General features: G+C 29.7%; 1 protein-coding gene across 4 annotated transcripts; it reads right to left on the reverse strand.

The window, feature by feature from the left end:
* Positions 1 to 13,564: 13,564 nt before the first annotated feature.
* On the reverse strand, positions 13,565 to 20,399 carry LOC129911963 (uncharacterized). 4 transcript variants are annotated; one of them, XM_055990008.1, is made up of 6 exons: positions 17,922 to 18,229; positions 15,847 to 15,996; positions 15,703 to 15,777; positions 15,207 to 15,496; positions 14,221 to 14,486; positions 13,567 to 14,163 (listed from the first exon to the last, which is right to left on the reverse strand). In XM_055990008.1, the coding sequence occupies exons 1-6, from the start codon at positions 18,112 to 18,114 to the stop codon at positions 14,109 to 14,111; spliced, it is 1,029 nt and encodes a 342-aa protein (XP_055845983.1). In that variant the 5' UTR covers positions 18,115 to 18,229; the 3' UTR covers positions 13,567 to 14,108. The 4 variants fall into 4 exon arrangements, 2 of the variants coding, with proteins under 2 accessions (XP_055845982.1, XP_055845983.1); XM_055990007.1 differs by having other exon boundaries at positions 13,565 to 14,163; positions 15,703 to 15,996; XR_008771722.1 differs by lacking the exons at positions 13,567 to 14,163; positions 14,221 to 14,486 and having other exon boundaries at positions 15,379 to 15,574; positions 15,632 to 15,777; positions 15,847 to 20,399.
* Positions 20,400 to 22,561: the final 2,162 nt, after the last annotated feature.

Below are 22,561 nucleotides of genomic sequence, written 5' to 3' on the forward strand. Positions count from 1 at the left end.
TGGAAGCGATTCAAAGTTTTTTATTGGATTTCAGAATGAGTGAATCATTGAGTGATTCCAATCGAAAACGACATTAATGTACCTAGTTGAAAAAGTTTTTGAAAAAATATTGTTCAAATAAAACCAGCTGTACCTAATCTTTAAATGTGTTTAAACAAAAAAGTCAGAGATAAAGGTAGTCTTGTCAATTGAGCCTAAATGACATGAATAATTAATTTTTTTTTTTAAGTTAACCTTTTTAAGTTAATACACTGCACATTTTTAATAAATGCATTAACAAGTATATGAGAGGTAAGACATAATCTGCTATTGCTTTTTTTCGTGATTTTAAAAAATTGTTTTTAGATGAATTTTTTTTTAGAGGCGCCACTTGCAATCTTGCCCAGGGGCGCCGGTAGTGCTTAAACCGGCACTGTGTGTATGCCATCAAAAAGACGAAGACAAAAGAGATAGTGAGGCGGCTTAGCATTAAAAAAGAGTTCAATCGTGCACTTTGTGATAAAAGCATGAAATTAACATCGTTGGTAGTACTCAATTTAAGAGTTATTTTGAGATATTGGGCCACCTTGTATTCCATTCGGAAGGGTAGATACAAGACTTTTTCTGTGTTGCACTCGATTTGTTGCATATCGTAGTATAGGCAATGAAATATTGTATTAATATGATACATGATTTCGAGGTATTTTCTAACGCCCGATCGAATAAAATCAATTCCAAAATGTCTCGACCATCATGTAAAAAGTTATTGGACTCTTTATGAATTGTCTTTTACTCAAAGAGCAAGAGTCAAAATATTATCAAGTACTCCTTGAAAAAAAGTGGTAGGTTGATAAAATTTCGTGTGGACGTTTCATATACCATAGAAAAAAATAATAAAATATGTTCATCAAAAAATTTCAGGTGAAAGGGTGTTTTTTTAGCGAGAAAGAACACTCTTGAAATGGTACCATTGCAGCACATGGAAAATTTTTGCATTTTTTTGAACCGCATATATATTGTATACATCGTATGAGAATCAAAAATAATCAAAAAATGAATTATATTTACCATGGAATGTTGAATTTTCATGCAAAACTTAAATAGCTTGCTTTTATTTTTTATTAAATTTTCATACAAATTAATATTTTGAAGGAGTGAGGTGCAAAAGTAAAAGTATGAAAAATAATTGTGCAGTTTGTGATAAAAGGATCAAATTAGTAGGATTGTTAGTACAATATGTAACCCTCATTTTAAGATATTGGCCCTTTTAATATTTCACCTATGAGGATGTACATGAGCCATCTAATAATCACAAATTTAACAAAACTTCATTTCAATTGCTTTCTGTGCATCGTTATAAACATCTTTAAAGGTAAAATATTAAGTGGCCCAATATCTTTAAATGAGGGTTATATATTGTACTAACAATCCTATTAATTTGATCCCTTTGTCACAAACTGCACAATTATTTTTCATACTTTTACTTTTGCACCTCCTTCAAAACATTAATTTGTATGAAAATTCAATAAAAAATAAAAGCAAGCTATTTAAGTTTTGCATGAAAATTCAACATTCCATGGTAAATATAATTCATTTTTTGATTATTTTTGATTCTCATACGATGTATACAATATATATGCGGTTCAAAAAAATGCAAAAATTTTCCATGTGCTGCAATGGTACCATTTCAAAAGTGTTCTTTCTCGCTAAAAAAAAAAACACCCTTTGACCTGAAATTTTTTGATGGACATATTTTATTATTTTTTTCTATGGTATTAGAAAAGTCCACACTAAATTTTATCAACCTACCACTTTTTTTCAAGGAGTACTTGGTAATATTCGGAATCTTGCTGTTTGAGTAAAAGACAATTTATAAAAAGTGCAATAACTTTTTACATGACGGTCCAGGCATATTGCTATTTGTTTTATTCGATCTGGCGTTAAAAATTACCTCGAAATCATGTATTATATTAATAAAAAGGTTTCATCAGCTATACTATGATATGCAACAATGCGGGTGCAACACAGAAAATCTCTTGTATCTACGCTCCTGGATGGAATACAAAGTGGCCCAATATCTCAAAATAACTCTAATATTGAGTAATACCCATGATATAAATTTCATGCTTTTATCACAAAGTGCACGATTTAGATGCTAAGCCGCCTCACTAAGACACATAAAAACAAAATTTTAATACATTTCATAAACTCGTTTTCAAAAAATCGATTTTTGAACAAAAAAAATCTAAATACATACAGTGGTGGAAAAATAATTAGAAACACGCTCTTTCTTTTCAAAATGTTTGTATGTTCTTAATATGAATAAAAAATATTAGAAATATTTTTTAACAGAGGTATTTGAAGAGCTTGATGTTTTACTAAGGATCTCCTCTTTATTGCACCTTCTTTTTCTAAAATATAAGGGGTTAGTGTGTGAGGAATATTGTTAAGGACGTTCTATTATTTTTGGCATTTTTCGAGGACTGCAACCACATTAACCAACTAATAGAAATTAGTTGGTGATAGTCCTTTTTATTAATTGTACGTTTAATTAATTGACCAAGTTTGGCAAATGTAAATGCTACAAATCAAAAACAGGATATTTCTTAGTAATTTTTCCTCAGTGTTTCTAATTATATTTCCACAAATTGGACTATATTTTAGATTTTTTGCAATATTTTTCTTTTGTTGGATAAATTCTAAAATTTTTTTCTTAAAATTTTACAAGAATTATATCATCACTTGTGTTTGCTAAAAATTTGTTAAATATTTTGTATTTATAGTGAGAAAAAAATAACATTTTGTAAACAAAGGAGATTGTTTCTAATTATTTTGCCACCACTGTACATATGTTTGTTTCGAAAAATATATTTATCTTTAATTTTATGGTTGCTAAAATGTATTTTCAACCGTTTACGATCAAGTCATAAATGAAAAAAACTGTACCGGTACACCGAAAAAAAAACCAATACCTATCAATTTAACAATTTTTTAATATCCAATTAACATTTATTAGATATCAGCATAAAATACTCTATAAAATGTGTTTTATGATAGTTAAAATATTAAAACAATTTTTTTTTTTTTTTTTGATATTTTATTATCAATTTCTCATTCCAAATTATTGAAAAATACTAAATAAAAACTCTTAATGTGTACTAGTTTAAAGCCGCTTTGTATTTTTTTTTTTTTTTTTCGAAGTAAAATGTATGATTTACTGAGAAAATTTGATCGGCAATAAGATTTTACTTCACATAGTTTGGGAGAAAATAACAAAACAATTATATCACAATTATTCACAAGAATATTCACTTTCAGTAAATGTTTTGAAAAAAAAAAATAATAAAAATAATAAAAAAGAAATATCATTATAATAAACTAAAACGTAAAATCTAGTCAACATTGATAATTAAATTGTCAAAGTGGAATTTTCATTATCCACCTAAAATTAAAAAATGTCAAAATGATATGATAATCATATCAAAATTGATATTTTAATTGTTAGACGAATCTTGTCACTAAAAAATATTAATATTATTATCAAATTTTTTTTTTCGGTGTATAATAACGGTTCAAACAATTTTTATTTACTTTAAAAATACAGCTTTATTTGCACATTACATCCAAAAAATCTAATCAAAATCGTAAGAGGCAATTTTGTGAAAGTTTTTTTTTTCATTTTGGTTATTGTTTTTTAGTTATTATTAATTTTGTTGTGGTTTACATTGTTTTTTTTTTCGTATACATTTTTACTATTGAACAACAAATAAAAGAAATCCTTTGATGTTATTTATAGTAAAAGATGTTTACTGAGCTGTATTTAGTTAACAACAAAACACGGTTGTAGATTCACTTAATTCAAGATAGATAAAGACTGACAGACTGGTAGAATTGTAAGACCCACTTATTCACACTCTCTAATATCGTAACGTTATGTCTCATTGTTATCTCGAGTTAATTTTTTTTTTTGTGTTAATCATTAACTTGCCCTATAGTCATACTATATTTATTGAACTATGTATATGTACTACTATCGCAACTAAAAACTACAGCAATATTTACAATACTGAAATTTAATATTTATCTAATCTGGGAAACTAACCCTCTTCTTCGAATCTATACTGGATCTAACTAATATGTATTGTATGAATTTTTCCTGGGTCACGTAACATTTTCTTCCAAGAAAAAATTTTAAGATTTAAAAGAAAATTTGTCCAAATAAAATATTCAGTTTATTTTGTATGATCATTTCCAATTTCTACTTAAGAAATTCGAATTTATTTCAATATTATCTTTGAATGAAAGTTCCATTTCTTGTTTACGTTTTTTGACTTAAGACACACAATGTTCTTTATCAAAGACTAGGTACAGGTACCTACTTCCCAAATTCTTGAAAGGAGATAATTCATTTTCTCCCAAACCTGGTGAAAATTCAGAAACCTAAACTACTTGAACTTGTTGAACAACGAAATTGAGATGCTTCTTCCTTTTTAACAGTGGCACTAAGGCCCAATTTATTCACTCTCCATTATTTTTAAAGGCTCCATTAAAAATTATAAAACTGTCAAATCGCATACAAATTTTAAAATTTCCCTTTTTTAATGGTGACTTTAAATTTAATGGAGTGTGAATAAATTGGACCTAAGTTAAGATAAAAGCTAATAAATTGTTGTGGCTTAAATGAAATGCGAATTTAATTATTTCCAATTTATTATTCTCTTTATAAAGATGAAACCTTATAGAACACAGAACAATTCCGCACAAGGCCAAAATTATTATCTTGCAAAACCGACCCGAAACGATTGTATTTTGAACACGTGCCCAAAATTAAATTGACTTGAAATTATGTCAATGCTTAAAACAAAAACAAACAACATTTCTCTCATCAGAGATATGATATACATGTAGATCGACTAATACATAAATATTTGAATTTGAATGATTTTGATGAATATCTTAAATAATTTTATATTGTTTACAAACACACAAAACCAATCTTAAAGTTAGAGATATTTATTTAGAAATTCACACTTTGTTGCGCTTGTACAAATCCTTTTTGAGATTTTAACACATGTATATAATATACATTTTCATTGAGGGTAGGTATAAGAAAATTTGTTGAACAAAACACCATGTTGATAAGGGATTGACTTGATTTCGAGAAACTTTGAAGTTCTCGTTCTTAATCGAGATGAAGGAAAATGTCATTAATAGAAACCTTTTTTTTATTATTTTATTTTTTGTTTTGTTGATACTGATGGAAGAAAAGGGATATAATAAATGTTCATGCATGAGAAAACTGATGATTGAATGATAAACATTAAAGGAAATTTTCAAATTATTTATTAGGCCTTGTTAGAATGAAATTCAAATCGATAATACTCATGATGAACATAAATAAAATAAAATTGGAAACGTGAATTTTAAAAAGGGAATGATTTCCAAATCGAGTTTGGTCGATAATTTAATTTATCAAAAGTCTGAAATTCAGGCAAATTTTATTTCAATGAAATAGAAATATTGTTGAATTTTTAAAATGAAAAGGTCTTCAAAATGCAAATTTTTCTACTGTTAAAATAGTTGAGTAGCAACTTTTCATGTCATGCTTTTTTAAATGAAAACACGAGTGGAAATGGTATAGTAAAATAAGGTAAAATACTCCTATTATCTTTGTTTTTTTCTAAGAATTTGTTAAAAAATTTGTTTCAAAAAGGATTTACTTCTAACCATATAATGCAATTAGTCTGATCCTTAAAATTTTACTTATCAATATGAAAATTCCTGAGAATTTTATATGCATTCTGAAATCATATTTGCAAGATATCGATTGATTTGAGTTGAGACCATAGTTGCCATGATGTTGAAAAATTCAAGTTTTATATTTATTTACCGATTTAATGTGCCCCATTATTTTTTTCCATTTCATGAGGAACAGTCAATCCAAATTGGCAACCGCACGGTCACCGAGGCATATGTGGAACATTTTTTTTATTGCTTGTAATATAGGATCTATATTAGTAGGGGAGCCCAGGAAGGGATTTCGTGCGTTACTCGAGCGCGTCAGAAAATCATATGGGGAGAAAGCTTGTACTTAGTAATGTACTCCTACCAAATGTAAAAGCTTGATACAGTGGTCTGTGTTGTGGGCAGCCCGTCAGATTAGTAAAAAAAAATCGATCCTCGGAAATACTCGAGCGCGTCAGATTAAGAAATGGTAGGTTAAGTACGTCCAGAAAAGTGTATATTTCAATAATCTGACAATTTGAGTGAGGCATAAGAAAATAGCGGAGGCACGAAGTTGTAAAAAAAAAACGTCACCTCGAAATACTCGAGCGCGATTAATTTTTTTTTTATTCTGAAGGGAATTTTATCAGGAACACGAAAAACATATAATCTGACGGTTTTCATGGGGCAATATAGCCAAAATTATCGGTAAAGCATGAAGGTACAGTAAAAAAAAAAAATACAATTTTTTGGTTCATAATGCCGAGTTTTTAAGGTTTTTGTCGAAATATCTTAATTTTTTTATCTAATTTACCTACACTTATTATGTGGATACAGATTGACATAAAAAAATCATACAGAATTCATTAAAGTTGATAAAAAATAACGTGCCAAAGGGAATAAGCCCCAAAAGACGTTTTATATGGAATTCACTATCGGAAAATTTCCAAACCGGTCCAACACTCAAATTTGTGTATCGAGGAATAACGTGACATTCTTAAATTTATAGCAAAAGCCCCATCTTTAATAAATATAGAAGCTCCGATCGTCTGGTCATTACGTAATGTTCTTAGATTCGGGGTATTTTTTTCTTTCGTTAACCAGACGAGCAAAACTTATGACTTTAATTACGTTTACTTTTTAATAATAATTTATCATTCGAAGGAAAGATTATCAAGTAAGTATCATAACCATTTTTGCTTACAGAAACACGAGATGACGACAAAGTTGAAAAACAACCTGGAAAACGAATCCAGTTATTATCAATATTAAATTATTGATTTACCTTTGTATATAATATGTATATAATATAAATTTTGTGTAACATCCAGTAGGTAATAACCAGAAGAAACGAAAATATTGTTTTATATTCAAAAACTGTCTAATTTTTTTTTTCAAATTGTCAGATTAGCAATACACCTTAACATAATTGTCAGATTATCATTTAGGGTGACTCTGACATCGAGCTGAACCTACAGTAGAAAAATCTGACGCGCTCGAGTAACTTAAGTTAACAATTTTTTTTTACATTTTCAAAAATAATTTATAAGTGTAGGCCACGTCCAAATCGTCAGTTATTCAAATTGAACACTATTTGGAGTTTACTGAACGTACCCTCTCAAAATCTGACACGCTCGAATAACTTTTTTTTTTTTATTTTTTCTACCGCTTTTTGTAGCCACCCACCACTGTCTTATCGTCAGATTAATATATATCGGTTATCACAAAGCCAATGCGAGTATACCCTATTAATATCTGACGCGCTCGAGTATTTCAATGCGACAGTTTTTTTTTACATTTCGTTAACGTGTTTATAAGCTCTTATCCCCACTTAAATGGAAAACTTCCATATACTTTTTTTCGTTTTAGAACCTAATCTTCGCAATCCAATAGGTCCCCATGGCGCTCGAGTAACTGCAAATTTAGCATCTCGGGCTCCCCTACTATATGATGGAGAATGCCAAAATAGTGTGTTTCTCAATTCTGTCTGTCTACCTTGTTCTATCTGAAGCTATAGCCAAACAAGTAGGGAAATTGAAAATTTTTATTTTAGTATCGAAATTAACGGTATAAATGCCATATGACTAAAACGAAAAAAAGTGTTTTTTTCTTAAAAATCGTTCCAACGGTTTTGATTTAGAAAAATTGAACCGATTGAAAAAAATGAAAAAATGAAATTTGGAAGAAAAGTGAAATTTTTGAAGGAAAATGAAATTTTGTGAACGAAAACAAAATTTTCGAAGAAAAAAAAATTTTTTTTAAATTAAATTTTGGTAAAAAAAATGAACTTTAAAAAAAGTGTTATTTTGGAAGAAACCTGAATTTTCGGAAGAAAAATTAATTCTTTGTAGAAGTTGGTTTACAAAAATAAAACATTTTTTACGTAATAGATTTATTGAGAAGATTTTTCGAAATTTTAAGAAAATTTTGTGGTTAGAACATGTATTTTTCTGAAAGAAACTGAGTTCAAATTAAATTTGTATATTGATAGGGACAATAATGTTGTTATATCTGGCATCCAAATTTTATAACAACATTTCCATTGCTTAAATATGCAGTAATGCCTTTACAATGACTGAATTTATGAAGTAAATACATTTTTTTCATTTGCTTAATTATATTTCGAATAAGAAGTTTTCAAAAACACGAGTATGGTATAAAATGTCCAAGGATATACATTTTTTTTAATAGTTCTGTGACTGTTCAAATGTCAAAGAACAGTAAAAATTTTTAAACTTACACGATGACTGGGGTGTATGTGCAAACCTTTTTAGTTACGATTAACATAGTGGAGTTTCCGGACAAAGTTTCTTTTCAAAAAGAAATTTATTCAAATGCCAAATTGTTTCTTAAATATAGACACGAAAAAAAATTTCAGACTCTCTTTAAAATATGACAAAGCTGAGACCCTTGTACTTGCTGGAAAAAACGCTTAAACATTAGGGGAAGCGGGGGCAAGACCGCCTATGGGGGCAAGACGGTTTTGAAAAAAAAGTAATATTAGCAACACATGCAATATAAAATAGGTGCCTTTTGGTATGATCGACCAGGTCTGTAAGTTTTAGCTATTTCAGACGCCGAAGAGTTACAGTAAATTTTATGAATTTTCATCAAATTGTTATCGTTCATGTGAAAAGTCAGTTGTATTTTTAAGACTGAAAAAATTAAAAGTTTTAACTTTTCTTTTTTTTTTATAATAGAAAGTGAATATTCAAAAGTGTTTTCTGCGAAAGAAGGAGTCATAAAGATAAATTAAAAAAAAAATTATCCAGAACATCAGATATGATATGACTGGGGAACGACCACGCATGGGCGAAATTGGAAGCTCTGTTAGCTTAAAAAAAGTGAAAAAAGAAGGTCACCGTTAAATCTTCCCAAAATCTAAGCGACAGGTGCCAAATAACACTTTGAGTGATGGTTCTGAGGAAGAGAACCTTGCAGACTGTATTTGTGCCTTCTTGCTGCAACTGTTTTCTAGATCCAATCCAAAATATTGTTGGATTAAGTGCAAAATGTGTACCAAATGGTACTAAAAAGCTTGTGCTGGAGTGAGAACTAATGAAAATATAGCATAACTGCATTATTATTGCAAGTAGACTGCATTTAAAAGTTTTGTTAAAATTCATGTTGAAAAAATATGTTTTACATGAACACACACTCAAAACTAGGACAGTTTTTTGTATTCCTCCTAGATGGAATCTTCCAAAATTTTAACATTTAAGAAGAACTGTCAGTCTAACTGTTTTTTGCATTCCATTTCTTTACGAACCCATGAAAGAAAAAAACAACATTAAATAATTTGGTCACGTAATCAAGTGTGGTTGCTTAATTTTTCTTTTAAGCGAATGACAACATAGACAACGACGAAAATTTAGTTTCACAATAAAGCAAAACTCAACCACTTAACACAGAGAAAAGCACCTTACAACTTTTCTCATTACCCTTCCTCTACAAAATGTACAAAACAAAAATGTTTTCAAGTCTCTTATTTACTTAACTTATTTCCATCCTATATAAAAAGCTCCATATCTGATGACTATACCTATTCCTCGCTATTCTAAGGAAACATTTTAAGTTGAAATACTTTTTAAGAAGTCCAGTGCTCCTCTGTGTTTTTTTCTTTTACGAAACAATTTATTCCACATAAACAAAAAAAAAAAAAAAAGGACAGCAAAATAATGGATCTCAATTCCCCAATGAATTCCACCGCCCAAAACAACAACTTTAGGCCCCAGCCTCAGTCTCAATCAAGGTGAAAATCTATTTGGATATAAGCATATAGAATTATTCAAATAAACGGGACTAAGGTTGTTAAAATTGGGTTCCTTAAGATGTTACCTTTTTTACATTCCCCATTTTTTCTTTTTTTATCTTATTTTTGGTATTTGGCGTAAAAAATAGAAATGTTGATTCATGGAAATCCTTCGGGAAACACCCTTCAAAGATGTCTAGAGAGGATAATCAAATAAGAAAAGTTTGGTAATTTAAGAGCCAAACTGCCTTCACGAAAAACCACAAACGATAATATCCTTCTTCTTTTACACGATATTTATGTTTAAGTCTTTTAGTACTTTTACGGGGGGCAAAGGTTGGTATATAAATTAACTCATTGGATAGTATCTTGATCAAATGAACAAAAAAGTAGAGATTTATGGATTCAAGGATAAAATTAACTGTGTATCTATATTTTGATATTGGAAGGTATTTAACTTGGATAGCCATTATTTTACAAAGAAAAAATCCATCAAAAAAATGAGAAAACCATTACGTTTCATCTACTACAATCATACTTAAGTTTTTAAACAACGCCTCTTTGACTTGATTTTTTTACTAACATCCTGGAAAATCTGTCAATCAAAACCTTAGTCTCAGATCTTAAACACAGCAAAACGTGCCTCTATAGGCATGGTCCAAAAGTGCGCATAAACTTGATTCTAGTACAATATCAAAAATAGTAGACCTGAAAAATCAAATCGTACTAATATTTATGCTTCTAAAACGCTTTACAGATGGTAACTTTTGTAAATCTTTATAGAACCAATTTTGTTTTTCTACTATTTTTGATATTGTACTAGAATCAAGTTTACTGTCTCCAATTCGTGAAATCCTGAAAACTCCCGCATTTTTTTGGAGGTAAGAGACTATTCATAAGTAGGAATCTAGTACAACAACTATTCCTATTTATTAGAGCAGAAGATCATGTGTGTTTATTGCAGATTGTACTAGATTTACTAATCATCTATAACCTCACCTCCAACGGAACACAGCTAATGTGGCATGTAAAAATTTGTGAAATAAATTATTTCTTTTTTTTTTAATTTCACGTTTACGCATTCCTCAACGTAAATAAAATGATTGCTTTACATTTCTTTAATTTTCACTCGATGTGTTAACATGGATTTACATTATATTTGCATACGTCATATTGTATTTTTTTTTTTTTTTTGTAAAATATTATTTTGACGTTTGTATCTGGATGTCAAAAGCGTTTTTCTTTCAACACAAACATAATTTACAAAAATTGATTTCATCTACTCGTATTCAGAAAAAAAATACAGAAAAAAAACCGAGTTCGTCAGGGTTCAAGAGGTAATCCTTTTGCTTTCAATTTTGTTCCTTCCATGCTTCCATCGAACTTTTCTCACACACAACATGTATTCAAGTTCTTTCGTTCGTTTTTTTTTTTTTTTGTTCATTCAAAACGACAAGGAGTATGGTAAATGGGTGTCGCGCACGAATAACTTTATCGAAAGCAATTTCAGCAATCAGGGAAAATAAAACGAACAAAATTTTAAACGCACGAATGGGTTGTACGTAGTTGTTCTTGATATTTCTTTCTTTCTTTGTTCAAAATTCGTTACATAATTGGTTTTTGTTACCCACTGCTAGATGGCACTGTTATCATCAATTTTAAAATAAATTTTATTCATTGGTTGAGTTTTTTGGAGGTGTAAGTCTACTCATTAGTAGAAATCTAGTACTGCCAACTACATATGTAGTATCAACTCTAGAAGATAACGTATTTATTTTAGTACTAGATCTACTTACCACCTACTCATCTACGATCTACTCATGATCTAACTGCTCTACTACTTAAAAAAAGCATGTGTAGATCTAGTAGTAAATGTACTAGATCATCTACCCATGAGTAGTCTACCATCTTCAGTGGAACACGCCTAATCCTAGTGATGCCAAATAAATTTAAACTTGTTATATTAGTTTTAAATAAAATTTCTAAACAATACACTTGCCTTATAGACATCAAGTTAAAATGAAAATAAAGAAAAAGGTCTTGGCTGAATAAAAGCTAAGAGAAACCTGTTGTTAAGAATTTGTATAGCATAGCTGAGTGTTATGTTGGCTGTGATGGTTTGGTTGGTTGGAAGAAGAAAGATTGACATCCGGAATAGATTGAAATTATTATGAGAAAGCACATTTTTCGCTGATCATCTGGAAACTATAAGATTGTGAATTTGCATTTTCAAAATTAATGTAGCATAATTTTATTGTAAGGAATTTTTTTTTCGTGAAAAAAATATTCGATGTGATTATAATGATGGTACAGTGTAGTAGACTGTAGAGTCATTGCAATTTTATTTTTAGACTTTTTGAATTTCATAGAAAAATGTCGTGATTTGATTTAAGAATTTTCACGCATATGAAAAGGGAGGGGGTAACTTAGCTTCTCGTTTATTTTTCTCTTAAATAAAATTATTTTGAATATAAATAGAACTTGTCAAGTTGTCTGATCCAGAAAATAAAATGTACTAGATTCTAGATGAACGTTTAATAGCCCTGTTCCATCGTAGGCGGTTATTTACTCGTGAGTAGAAATCTACTACAACAACTACACTTTCGTATCTCCTCGAGTAGAAGATCGTGTGTTATTTGTAGTACTAGATCTACTCATGAGTAAACTACCACCTCCAATGGAACAGGGCTAATTATAACCTATATACTCGAACATTTCATGTGTTGATTATAGTAGGTACTAGATCTACTCATCATCTTCTTCTGAGTTGTCTACCCTCTCCATCAATGAATTAGTATAGTATCCGACAATTGCCATTATTGGTCGAAACTTTTAGAAATTTCGAAACATTTCAGAATAAACTTGCCTTAAAAAAATGTAAAAGATGATTTTCCATTGTAGAATAAAAAAAGCTTACGAAAGGGCATTCAGTTTCAAAAAAAAAAATTAACAAAAAAACGGTAGTAGGTAGATAACTTTTCCACGTTTTAGACACAGGTTAGCGGCATTTTTTAATATGAATAACAACATATTAGTAGGTTCATACGAGTACTTTCCTACCCAAATAACATTTTGTGGTTAGAAAGCGGAAAATAAACCGGATATTTACTCTGGTTATTTAACGGATAAGTTACTAAACTCGTTAAATAAACGTATTTAAGACGTTCCAGAAACGTCTCCACAACCGAAAATGGTCAGTTATTTTTTAACTTCGTCTAAATCGGGTTTTTAAAAAACCCACTTTTTTCTACAAATACTGGGTTTTTAAAAACCTAATTTTCACGGTTATTAAATAACTGTTTATTTTTAGTCAAAGAAAAACTTGAAATAAACCATTTACGGCTATTTTATAACCGTTTACTATACAGTTTAAAAAAAACCTGTACTGAGTTGTTTGACGGTTTTTTTTATAACCGTTTTACTACGGTTATTATAAAACCTGTAATTAACGTTATTACAGGTTTTTTTGAAACCTGTAATATAACAAGTTCTTTTAAAACCTGTATTAAACGTTAATTTACGGTTTTTTTTATAACCTCTTACCTATAGGTTTTTATAAAACCTCTAATAAACGTTATTTGACGGTTTTTTTATAACCGTTTTCTTCCCGTTTTTTTTTAAAACCTGTAATAAACGTTGTACAGGTTTTTATAAAACCTATAACAAACGTTATTTGACGGTTTTTTTTATAACCGCTTACCTATAGGTTTCTATAAAACCTGTAATAAACGTTATTTAACGGTTTTTTTTATAACCGTTTTCTTCCAGTTTTTTTAAAACCTGTAATAAACGTTGTACAGGTTTTTATAAAACCTATAACAAACGTTATTTGACGGTTTTTTTTATAACCGCTTACCTATAGGTTTCTATAAAACCTGTAAATAACTTCGTACAGGTTCTTATAAAACCTGTAATAAACGTTACTTCACAGCTTTTTTATAACCGGTTATTTACAGATTTTAAAAAACCTATAAAATGTTTGCTTACCAACATGCTGCAAACCATAAGATTCTTCCCAGCTGAAAATTTAATATTTGAAATAAGAACGCTGAAATTTAAGTTTAGTGAAACATTATTTAATGAAGTAAAACTAAAACTAAAACTTAAAGTAAAAGTAAAACTAAAACTAAAAATAAAAAATAGCTTAACTTAATTATGTTGTGGATTGCCCGTCAGAGGCAGAGGAGCTGGTGTTGGAACTGGTATTTCTGTAATGAGAAAAATGTTAACTTAAATGTTGATTATAATTTTATTTTTTAACTTACGTGGACGGTTTTCCCATTCGAAATGGGGCTTGCTTCAAAAAGCCTTTAAAAAATGAAGCACCCTCAGCTTCACTATAAGTGGGGTACCTTGATCGGACCGCTTCCAATATAGTTTTATACAGGAATTTGTATTGGCTGAAACTTTTTTTGGCATTAGTCCCCAGCCAAGAATGTTCTGCCAGTAGTGGATCCGTAAAAATGCACTTGCAAATAGTGCGGATCGTTTTCATTCCGTTGGCCCCCCCATAGGAGCTCAACTTACGGACCTGAAAGAAAACAAAAATATGTTTTAAGATGTCGTTTTTTAAACTTTTTCGTAATATAAAATGCATTTATTTTCAAATATTTTTGGCCGCATTTATTATGATTTGAAATTATAAAAGAAAATGTCAATATGTATTACGGTTTATGAAAAAAATTAAAAAGAATTTCATTTTCGAAGAACTTTTTTTAATAAAAGTTTTGAAAAAAAATGTATCTTATTTTTTTTCAAAGTTCAACATCTAAACATAAAATTATTTTTTATTTATTTAATAACCCTTACTGTTGAAAGTTAAATAGCAAAAATTTAAAGTTCTTATTTACCAAAGTCTTTTAGAAAATTAATTATTTGGATGCAAAAATTCAGTTTTTATCAAAAAAAAAAACCAATTGAAATTGAAGTTATTTTTAATTGTTTTTTCAAAAGTGTGATATATATTACCTTTTCTGCTTCGGAATTCAACTGATAATATTTATTAGAAAAAGTTTGGAAAAAAGTCATTTTTAATTTTTTTAATAAATTTTTTTTTTAATTCTGAGTTTGAGGACCATTTTTTCAAAAACTCTTAATTAAATTTAGTGAATTTAAATTTAAGATAAGCTTCTGGCTTTGTAAAAATGTATTTTAAAATATTGTAGGTGTTGCCGTTGTTTTATAAATATTTTTTTTGTGTTTGAAGTCGGATTGTGAGAAAATTGCATATTTCGTATATTTTGGTACTTACCAATTTTTTTTTGAATGCTGCATTTTGATGGAGTTTTTCCTCGATTTCCTCAATTTGTTGGACAGAGGTAAGTGGGAAAATTTCATCCAGTTGCAGTTCCTCATCCACTTCCTCTGCATTCTCTTTTGCAATTTTGGACGCCAACAAATTGACCGAAACTTCGGACTTCGCCATGAATGCCTCCAGCATTCCTTGCATGGCCTGCACCTTCACCTCAGTGGAACGCTGTCTTTCCAAAATTTCGTCTATTTTGGACGACAGTTCCTTGAATTGGGTACTGGTGCTGGGGCCTATAAACAATTAAAAATAAGAGTTATAGTAATATACAAAAAAAAGTAATACGGTTAGTGAAAGAACTAATATGCTATCTCAGCTGTTACTAAGAGGGACTGGGGTTTATCCTATTCAAATAACATTGGATAAACCCCAGTCTAAGATAAGCTGGAGTTTAAAAACGACTTTGAAAATTGTACTAGTGCTAAAATACATTTTTTACCTTCAAACGTGTATAAGTCGGAAATGACATTAGTGATGGTAACATCTTCATTTGGGGGGGTGAACGAGGAAACGTCTTGAAAATGAGAAGTAAGTATGACAAAATTAGTAACTTTGTTCCCATGTTTATACATTTTAAACTTACCAGAATTAGGAATCAAAGTTGACATCAATTTGTTCATATCTGTCATGTATTCCGAAGAATTGGTGTCGATGGTCACTTCTTCCGTATTTTCTTCAGAAGAAGACAAATACTCGGCATCCTTTTCCTTCTGAACTGCTTCCTCCCAGGAACCTTAAAAGGAAATACATGTTTTGTCGTAAATATAAGTGGCATGAAAGGGATACAAGAAAATATTTGTTCAAAAGGTGAAGCGGCTTAAGACCGGCCGAACAGCTCAGATTTTGACGATTTTTTTTCAAACGTAGGCAATTAAAAATGCTTTAAAGTCTATAGATTAAAAATTGCCGATGTTACCGTATTGTTTTTTAAAATTACAATTAAATTTTTTTTGAACACAACCATTTTTTTTCTTAAATTTCATAAAACAAATGATAGCAAAAGATTCTCTAGGTTATTTAAGGAAAAAAAATATAAGGGAGTAAGGGACAATCTTCCATCGTTTAAGAGATAAATGCAATTTTCTCATAATCTGACTTTAAACACAAAAAAAATATTTTGAAAACAACGGCAACACCTACAATATTTTAAAATACATTTTTAAAAAGCCAGAAGCTCATTCTTATCTCCTAAATTTAAATCCACTAAATTTAATCAAGAGTTTTTGAAAAAAATTTCAATTTCAATGGGTTTTTTTTATAAAAACTGAATTTTTGCTTTGAAATAATTAATTTTCTCAAAGACTTTGGTAAATAAGAACTTTAAATTTTTGCTATTTAACTTTCAACAATAAGGGCTATTGACTGAAGAAAAAATGACTTTATATTTAGATGTTGAACTTTAAAAAACAAATAAGTAAAATTTTTTTTCAAAACTTCTATTAAAAAAAGTTCTTCGAAAATGAAATACTTTTTAATTTTTTTCATAAACCGTAATACATATTGACATTTTCTTTTATAATTTCAAATCGTAATAAATGTGGTCAGAAAAATTTGAAAATAAATGCATTTTATATTACGAAAAAGTTTAAAAAACGACATCTTAAAATTTCTTCAATAATTTTTTTTTTTCAAAAATCTGAGTTCAGATACCATTCTTTCAAAAGCTCTTAATTCAATTAACTTAATTTTAATTTTACAAATATGACTAAGTTTCTAGCTTTTTAAAAATGTATATTTAAATGTTGTAGGTGGCGCCTTTTCGTTCACGCGCGCTCTCGTGAACGAAGCGAAAAAGGGTTGCTGTGAGTTTTGTTATTGCACCCGCTCGCAAAAACACCTGCTGGTCGAAAATTTTTTTTTAAGGCGCCATTGTTCTTCGCGAAAAAAAGGTCGCTGTTTTATTGTTTTATCGCTGTACACTTATTGATCTTGTATCGAACACACAAGAACAACAAGTCGACCGTCGGTCGCGGGTGGCGCTTTGTTCAAGCGCGCTGTCTTGGACGACGTAAAAAAAAGGTCGCGGTTTTATTGTTTTATTGTTGTACAGTACACTTATTGATTTTGTCAACGAAGTGAAGTGAAAAAAGGTCGATGTTTTATTGTTTTATTGCTCTTGTATCGATCACACAAGATCAACATGTCGATTGTAGTCGTGGGCGCCGCGCCGTGACGCCTTTTCGTTCACGCACGCTGTCGTGAACGAAGAGAAAAAGGGTTGCTGTGAGTTTTGCTATTGCACCCGCTCGCAAAAACACCTGCTAGTCGTGTTTTAAGGCGCCATTGTTCTTCGCGAAATTTGCGATATTGTTTTGCAAATTGGCTGATGCTGAATTGCACTCGATGACAATGTAATGTGTTTATATAAGAAAGACCGGTCTAAAAAACTTTAATTTCTGTAATAAATCTCATTGTGTAGAATATTATGAAGCGTTATTCAAATATAAAAATATTGAAAGGCCATAACCGCGATTACTTTAAGTATATGAAAGGGGACCTAAAGTGTATCAAAATTAACGTAACTAAGCTGTCAAAAATAGGCCCCCAGGATAAACTGCTTTAAGTTTAGATACGAATAAAATTTTACTTGGAGAAAAGTGGTCTAAGTGAACTTAATAAAAATAAAATAAAAAAGATGTAGTTAAACTTGTATCTTACCGATGTCATCAAATATTAATTTGCATGCTATGCTTTGCCAATCATCCGATGCTGTGATGCAATTTTTCCGACCGCAAATGGAATCTTTCTTGGACTTTGGCCATAATAGCTTCGTTCCATCGATGACCCAATTTTTGGGAACTGCCGTCACGAACTTCCCTTCATCTTCGAGCGTCTCCACAACACAATACATTTTGATTAACAATGTACTAATGGAAAAAAAACAGATTCAGTGTTTGGTAAAGTTATTTTGAAAAATTTAGAGGAAATATTTTCTATGTTATAAAAATTAGGCAAATTTTCTTCTTCATTTGATTTATAAACGCTTAAAAATTTAGAATAGAACGGTTTTTCGTAAAAATTTTGTTTTTGTTTTAAGCTTGAACCATAGATAACTGGGATGCCATGTCGATATGTTGCAAACTCCATTCTAACAATTTCTTCTGAGTTTGTTAAGAAGTAACTATCTGCAAGTGACGACTTCAAAACAAAATGTTGAAGCTGAATTGCTCTATAGATTCCAACACAGTGTTTAATTTTGCATATTTTATTCCTATCTTTCATATAAAGCATAGGAGTTTTGTTTTCATCTACATCAATTAGATCTACATTCTCAAAATCTTCGATAATCCTATTTGCAATTTGTTCCAGGGGTCTGTTTCCAGATCTTATTCGACGTTTTAAATATTGTAAACGATTTTCATATTTGAAAGCACTTATATTATCTAAAGGTCCATGGTATTTAACATCATCTACGACATGATATAAATTGTGAACGTTATAACTTATGTTTTCAGCTCCATAGATACTAGAAAAGTTATATATGAATGATTTGAACAGACTCTGTGCGACATCAACAAAAACTTGTTTATTTTTACTCAAACATATTGAAACAGCACAGTGTAGTTCCATAAAATTGGCATATACTTCTTCATGAGTTTCATTTTGCAAAACAACCGGACCTAAGTACAACAAAAACATACGAAATTCAGTGGCCTTCCAAAAGCTTATCACATCAAGTCCACGAGGTGTTCTATTGAAGTCGCATGGAACATATTTTCGTAGTGATACTAAGGTCTTAGAGATTCTCTCAATGTTTTTTGCCGAGAATTTTGTTTTAAGGGTTCTATTCTTAATCCATGTAACCAACAATTTTTTCATGACACCTAAGCACAACAAGTGCATGTAATCTAGAGGAAAATTCATAATAATATCTATTGGAAGTTTTTCTAATGGAGATGGTTGCGTATGATGATCTTCGTGTATCCCAGCCCGGAAAGAATCATTCGTGCGAAGTGATTTTGATAGGTTTGGAAAACACATTTGGTGAGATTTGTAATTATAATCCCCTTCTACATTACATCTTTCACAAGCAAAATAACCATTATGCCCTTTGATTCCTTTTAAATAAGAACGAGCGGGGGCGTCACAGATGAAATTCCTGATTTTAAAACTTATTTTTTTGGAACCAATGTTCAAATCATCAATGTTAACAGCCTCCTCAAGAAATAATCGCAGAAATTCATTAACACTTGAAGGTTTTGCCATTCCGTAGTAAACACCTATTACTAGCGGCGGCACACGAAAACCATCTGGTGAACACAAAATAGGCCAAAATTGGCCCTTTGAACTTTTGCTAACAGGAATCCCATCAATATTAAAGTCCAAGAATATTACTGTTTGACATGTCTGAACACTTTCAAAAACCTTAGTAAGAGCGCGAACCAAACCGAAATGCCAGTATCTACCAGGTGGAACTTCGATAAAAATTTTCTCAAGGGAAACGCGAGTTTGTAATAATGTTCGAGGGTCTAATGGCAAATAAGGATGAGAATTATGCAAAATGTTAAGCAAATCACGCAAGCAAATATTCGATATGTTATGCTGAATAGCCCATAATACTAAGTTTTTTTTTAAATTTTCTGGAATAGCTTCAAAATTAGTTGAGACAGCGACACAATTGTTTCCAGAATTTTCACTGTCACTTTCATGTTCAGAAATAATATTCGATAGGTGTTGCAACTCTTCAAATTTCGTGTTAGAAAAACCTTGTTCACAATTAGCACTTATTTCATTTTCCGAAAGGTGTTGCTGCACTTCAAATAACCTCTTGCTAAGAAAAACTTGTTCAAGATTTTTAATTCTTTCTTTTTCACGCATTTCTAATATTATTTTTTTAACTTTTCTTTTAAAAGTAGTTCTACTACAAATTTTATTTTTAATGATAGAATACATTTTTATTATAGTGATTTTATCAACAGTCAAGCTTGGAATAATAACGCGGAATGAGAAAGACAAATGAAAAGACGCGCTAAGTTATCTGTATGCCTACTCTCAAGTTATTTTTCAAACTCAGAAGTTATTTTCCAAACTCAGAAGATATTTTTCAAACTCAGAAGTTATTTTCTAAACTCAGAAGATATTTTTCAAACTCAGAAGTTATTTTCTAAACTCAGAAGATATTTTTCAAACTCAGAAGTTATTTTCCAAACTCAGAAGATATTTTTCAAACTCAGAAGTTATTTTCTAAACTCAGAAGATATTTTTCAAACTCAGAAGTTATTTTCCAAACTCAAAAGATATTTTTCAAACTCAGAAGTTATTTTCCAAACTCAGAAGATATTTTTCAAACTCAGAAGTTATTTTTTATACTCTGAAGTTATTTATTAAACAATATTTAATATTTAACCCTTCGCTCCCGGAAAAAAATACAAATATCTTGAAAAAAAGTTTTGATATTTTCTAACAACACACTAAAATGAAAAAAATAATGATTGTACTAGTAATAACATTGTATAAGGAATGTTTTGAGCTGAGAGTACAAAAGGAAAAGTCCATTTTGTAGTAAAAAAAACTAACAAAGTAATTAATAGGTGGTATCATGCTGAAACCACTAGGAAGCAAAGGGTTAAAATAAATTATAAACAAATAACAATATTTAAAATAAATTATAAACAAATAACTTACCTCTTAATAATTTTTCACAGACAGATATTTTTTTTATTTAATTTATATTTTTTCACAAAAACTTTCTCGCACAATAACTTGCTACCACCAGCCACAAAAGAATACTGAGAGATCTGAGAAAAATGAGAGACAAAAATATGATGGGCGACGCGCGACGCTCGAGTATGGTGAATGTGTATGTGTGGAGAGTTGTTGGTTAGTTGAAATTGGGTTGGAACTTAGTTGAAAAATTGCCAGGGTTGTTAAAAGGTAAATAACGAGTTGATTAAAAACTTATACGTACTTATAGTAGTTATTTAAAATCTTACTTTAAGCTTAGGATTTATAATGGATTAATTTTAAACCAATAAACAACTTTCATTGTAAAAAGTCAGTAATTTAAAATCTCGTTTCAAACTTAAGGTCAAATTTGGTTAATTTCTAGTCTATAAATAGCTTTTTGCGTAAAAAAGGAGTTATTTAAATACTTACTTGAAACTTGTAATGAAAATTTGGTTATTTTTTAGCCCATAAAAGACAAAAATAAAGAAGTTAATTAGAAACTCACCTTGAACTTAAGATTTATAATGGGTTAATTTTAAACCAATAAACAACTTTAATGGTAAAAAGTCAGTAATTTAAAATCTCGTTTCAAACTTAAGGTCAAATTTGGTTAATTTCTAGTCTATAAATAGCTTTTTGTGTAAAAAAGGAGTTATTTAAATACTTACTTGAAACTTGTAATGAAAATTTGGTTATTTTTTAGCCCATAAAAGACAAAAATAAAGAAGTTAATTAGAAACTCACCTTAAACTTAGGTTCTATAATGGGTTAATTTTAAACCAATAAACAACTTCCATCTTAAAGTGAGTAATTTAAAAACTCGTTTCAAACTATAGATAAAATTTGGTTAATTTATAACCTATAAATAACTTTTTGGGTAAAAAAAGAGTTATTAAAATACTTACTTAAAACTTTGGGATCAGATTTGGTTAAATTCTAACTTAAAAAAAAACTTTTTGTGCGAAAAAAAAAGTTATTAAAATACTTACTTCAAACTTGGAGCCAAAATTTGGTTATTTTTTAACCCTTAAAACACAAAACTAGAAGTTATTTAAAAACTTATTTATGACTTTGTGTCAAAAACGAGTTATTTAAATACTTTTCCGAAACTTTTGAAGAAATTTGGTTATTTTAAAACCAACTTCAAACTGAGGTTATAATTTAACCAAAAAAATTGGGTTGAAAAAATAACAAGAATGTAACCTGGGTTTAATAAAAGTAAATAAATAGCCAAAATATTTCCTTAGTTTAAAAATGGAATTTTTTAAACTAATTTATGACTAAAAAGTTTATTTTACGTATAATTTTAACCCAAAACAAACCTTCGAAAATACTGGGTTTTTTTTCTAACCTAAAATTAACCACAGACTTTTAACAACCCGTTTATAGCCGCTTTTTGACCGCGGTTATTTGCAGTTATTTTATAACTTTGGTTATTTTGTAACCGAGGTTTGAAATTGTTACTTGGGTAGTGCCTATCATATACAAAACATATTTATCTCCTTGCGCAGAAGAGCATGTGTAGCTAAAAGTACTAGATTATGGGGTGCTTCAACTCAAGAGAATGATAAGTTAACCTTAAACTTTTAAATAAATTGATTTAAAAGCAGCTGGAACTCTAATTGATCCTA

This window comes from Episyrphus balteatus, chromosome 2 (genome assembly GCF_945859705.1).
Source record: "Episyrphus balteatus chromosome 2, idEpiBalt1.1, whole genome shotgun sequence".
NCBI lineage: Eukaryota > Metazoa > Arthropoda > Insecta > Diptera > Syrphidae > Episyrphus > Episyrphus balteatus.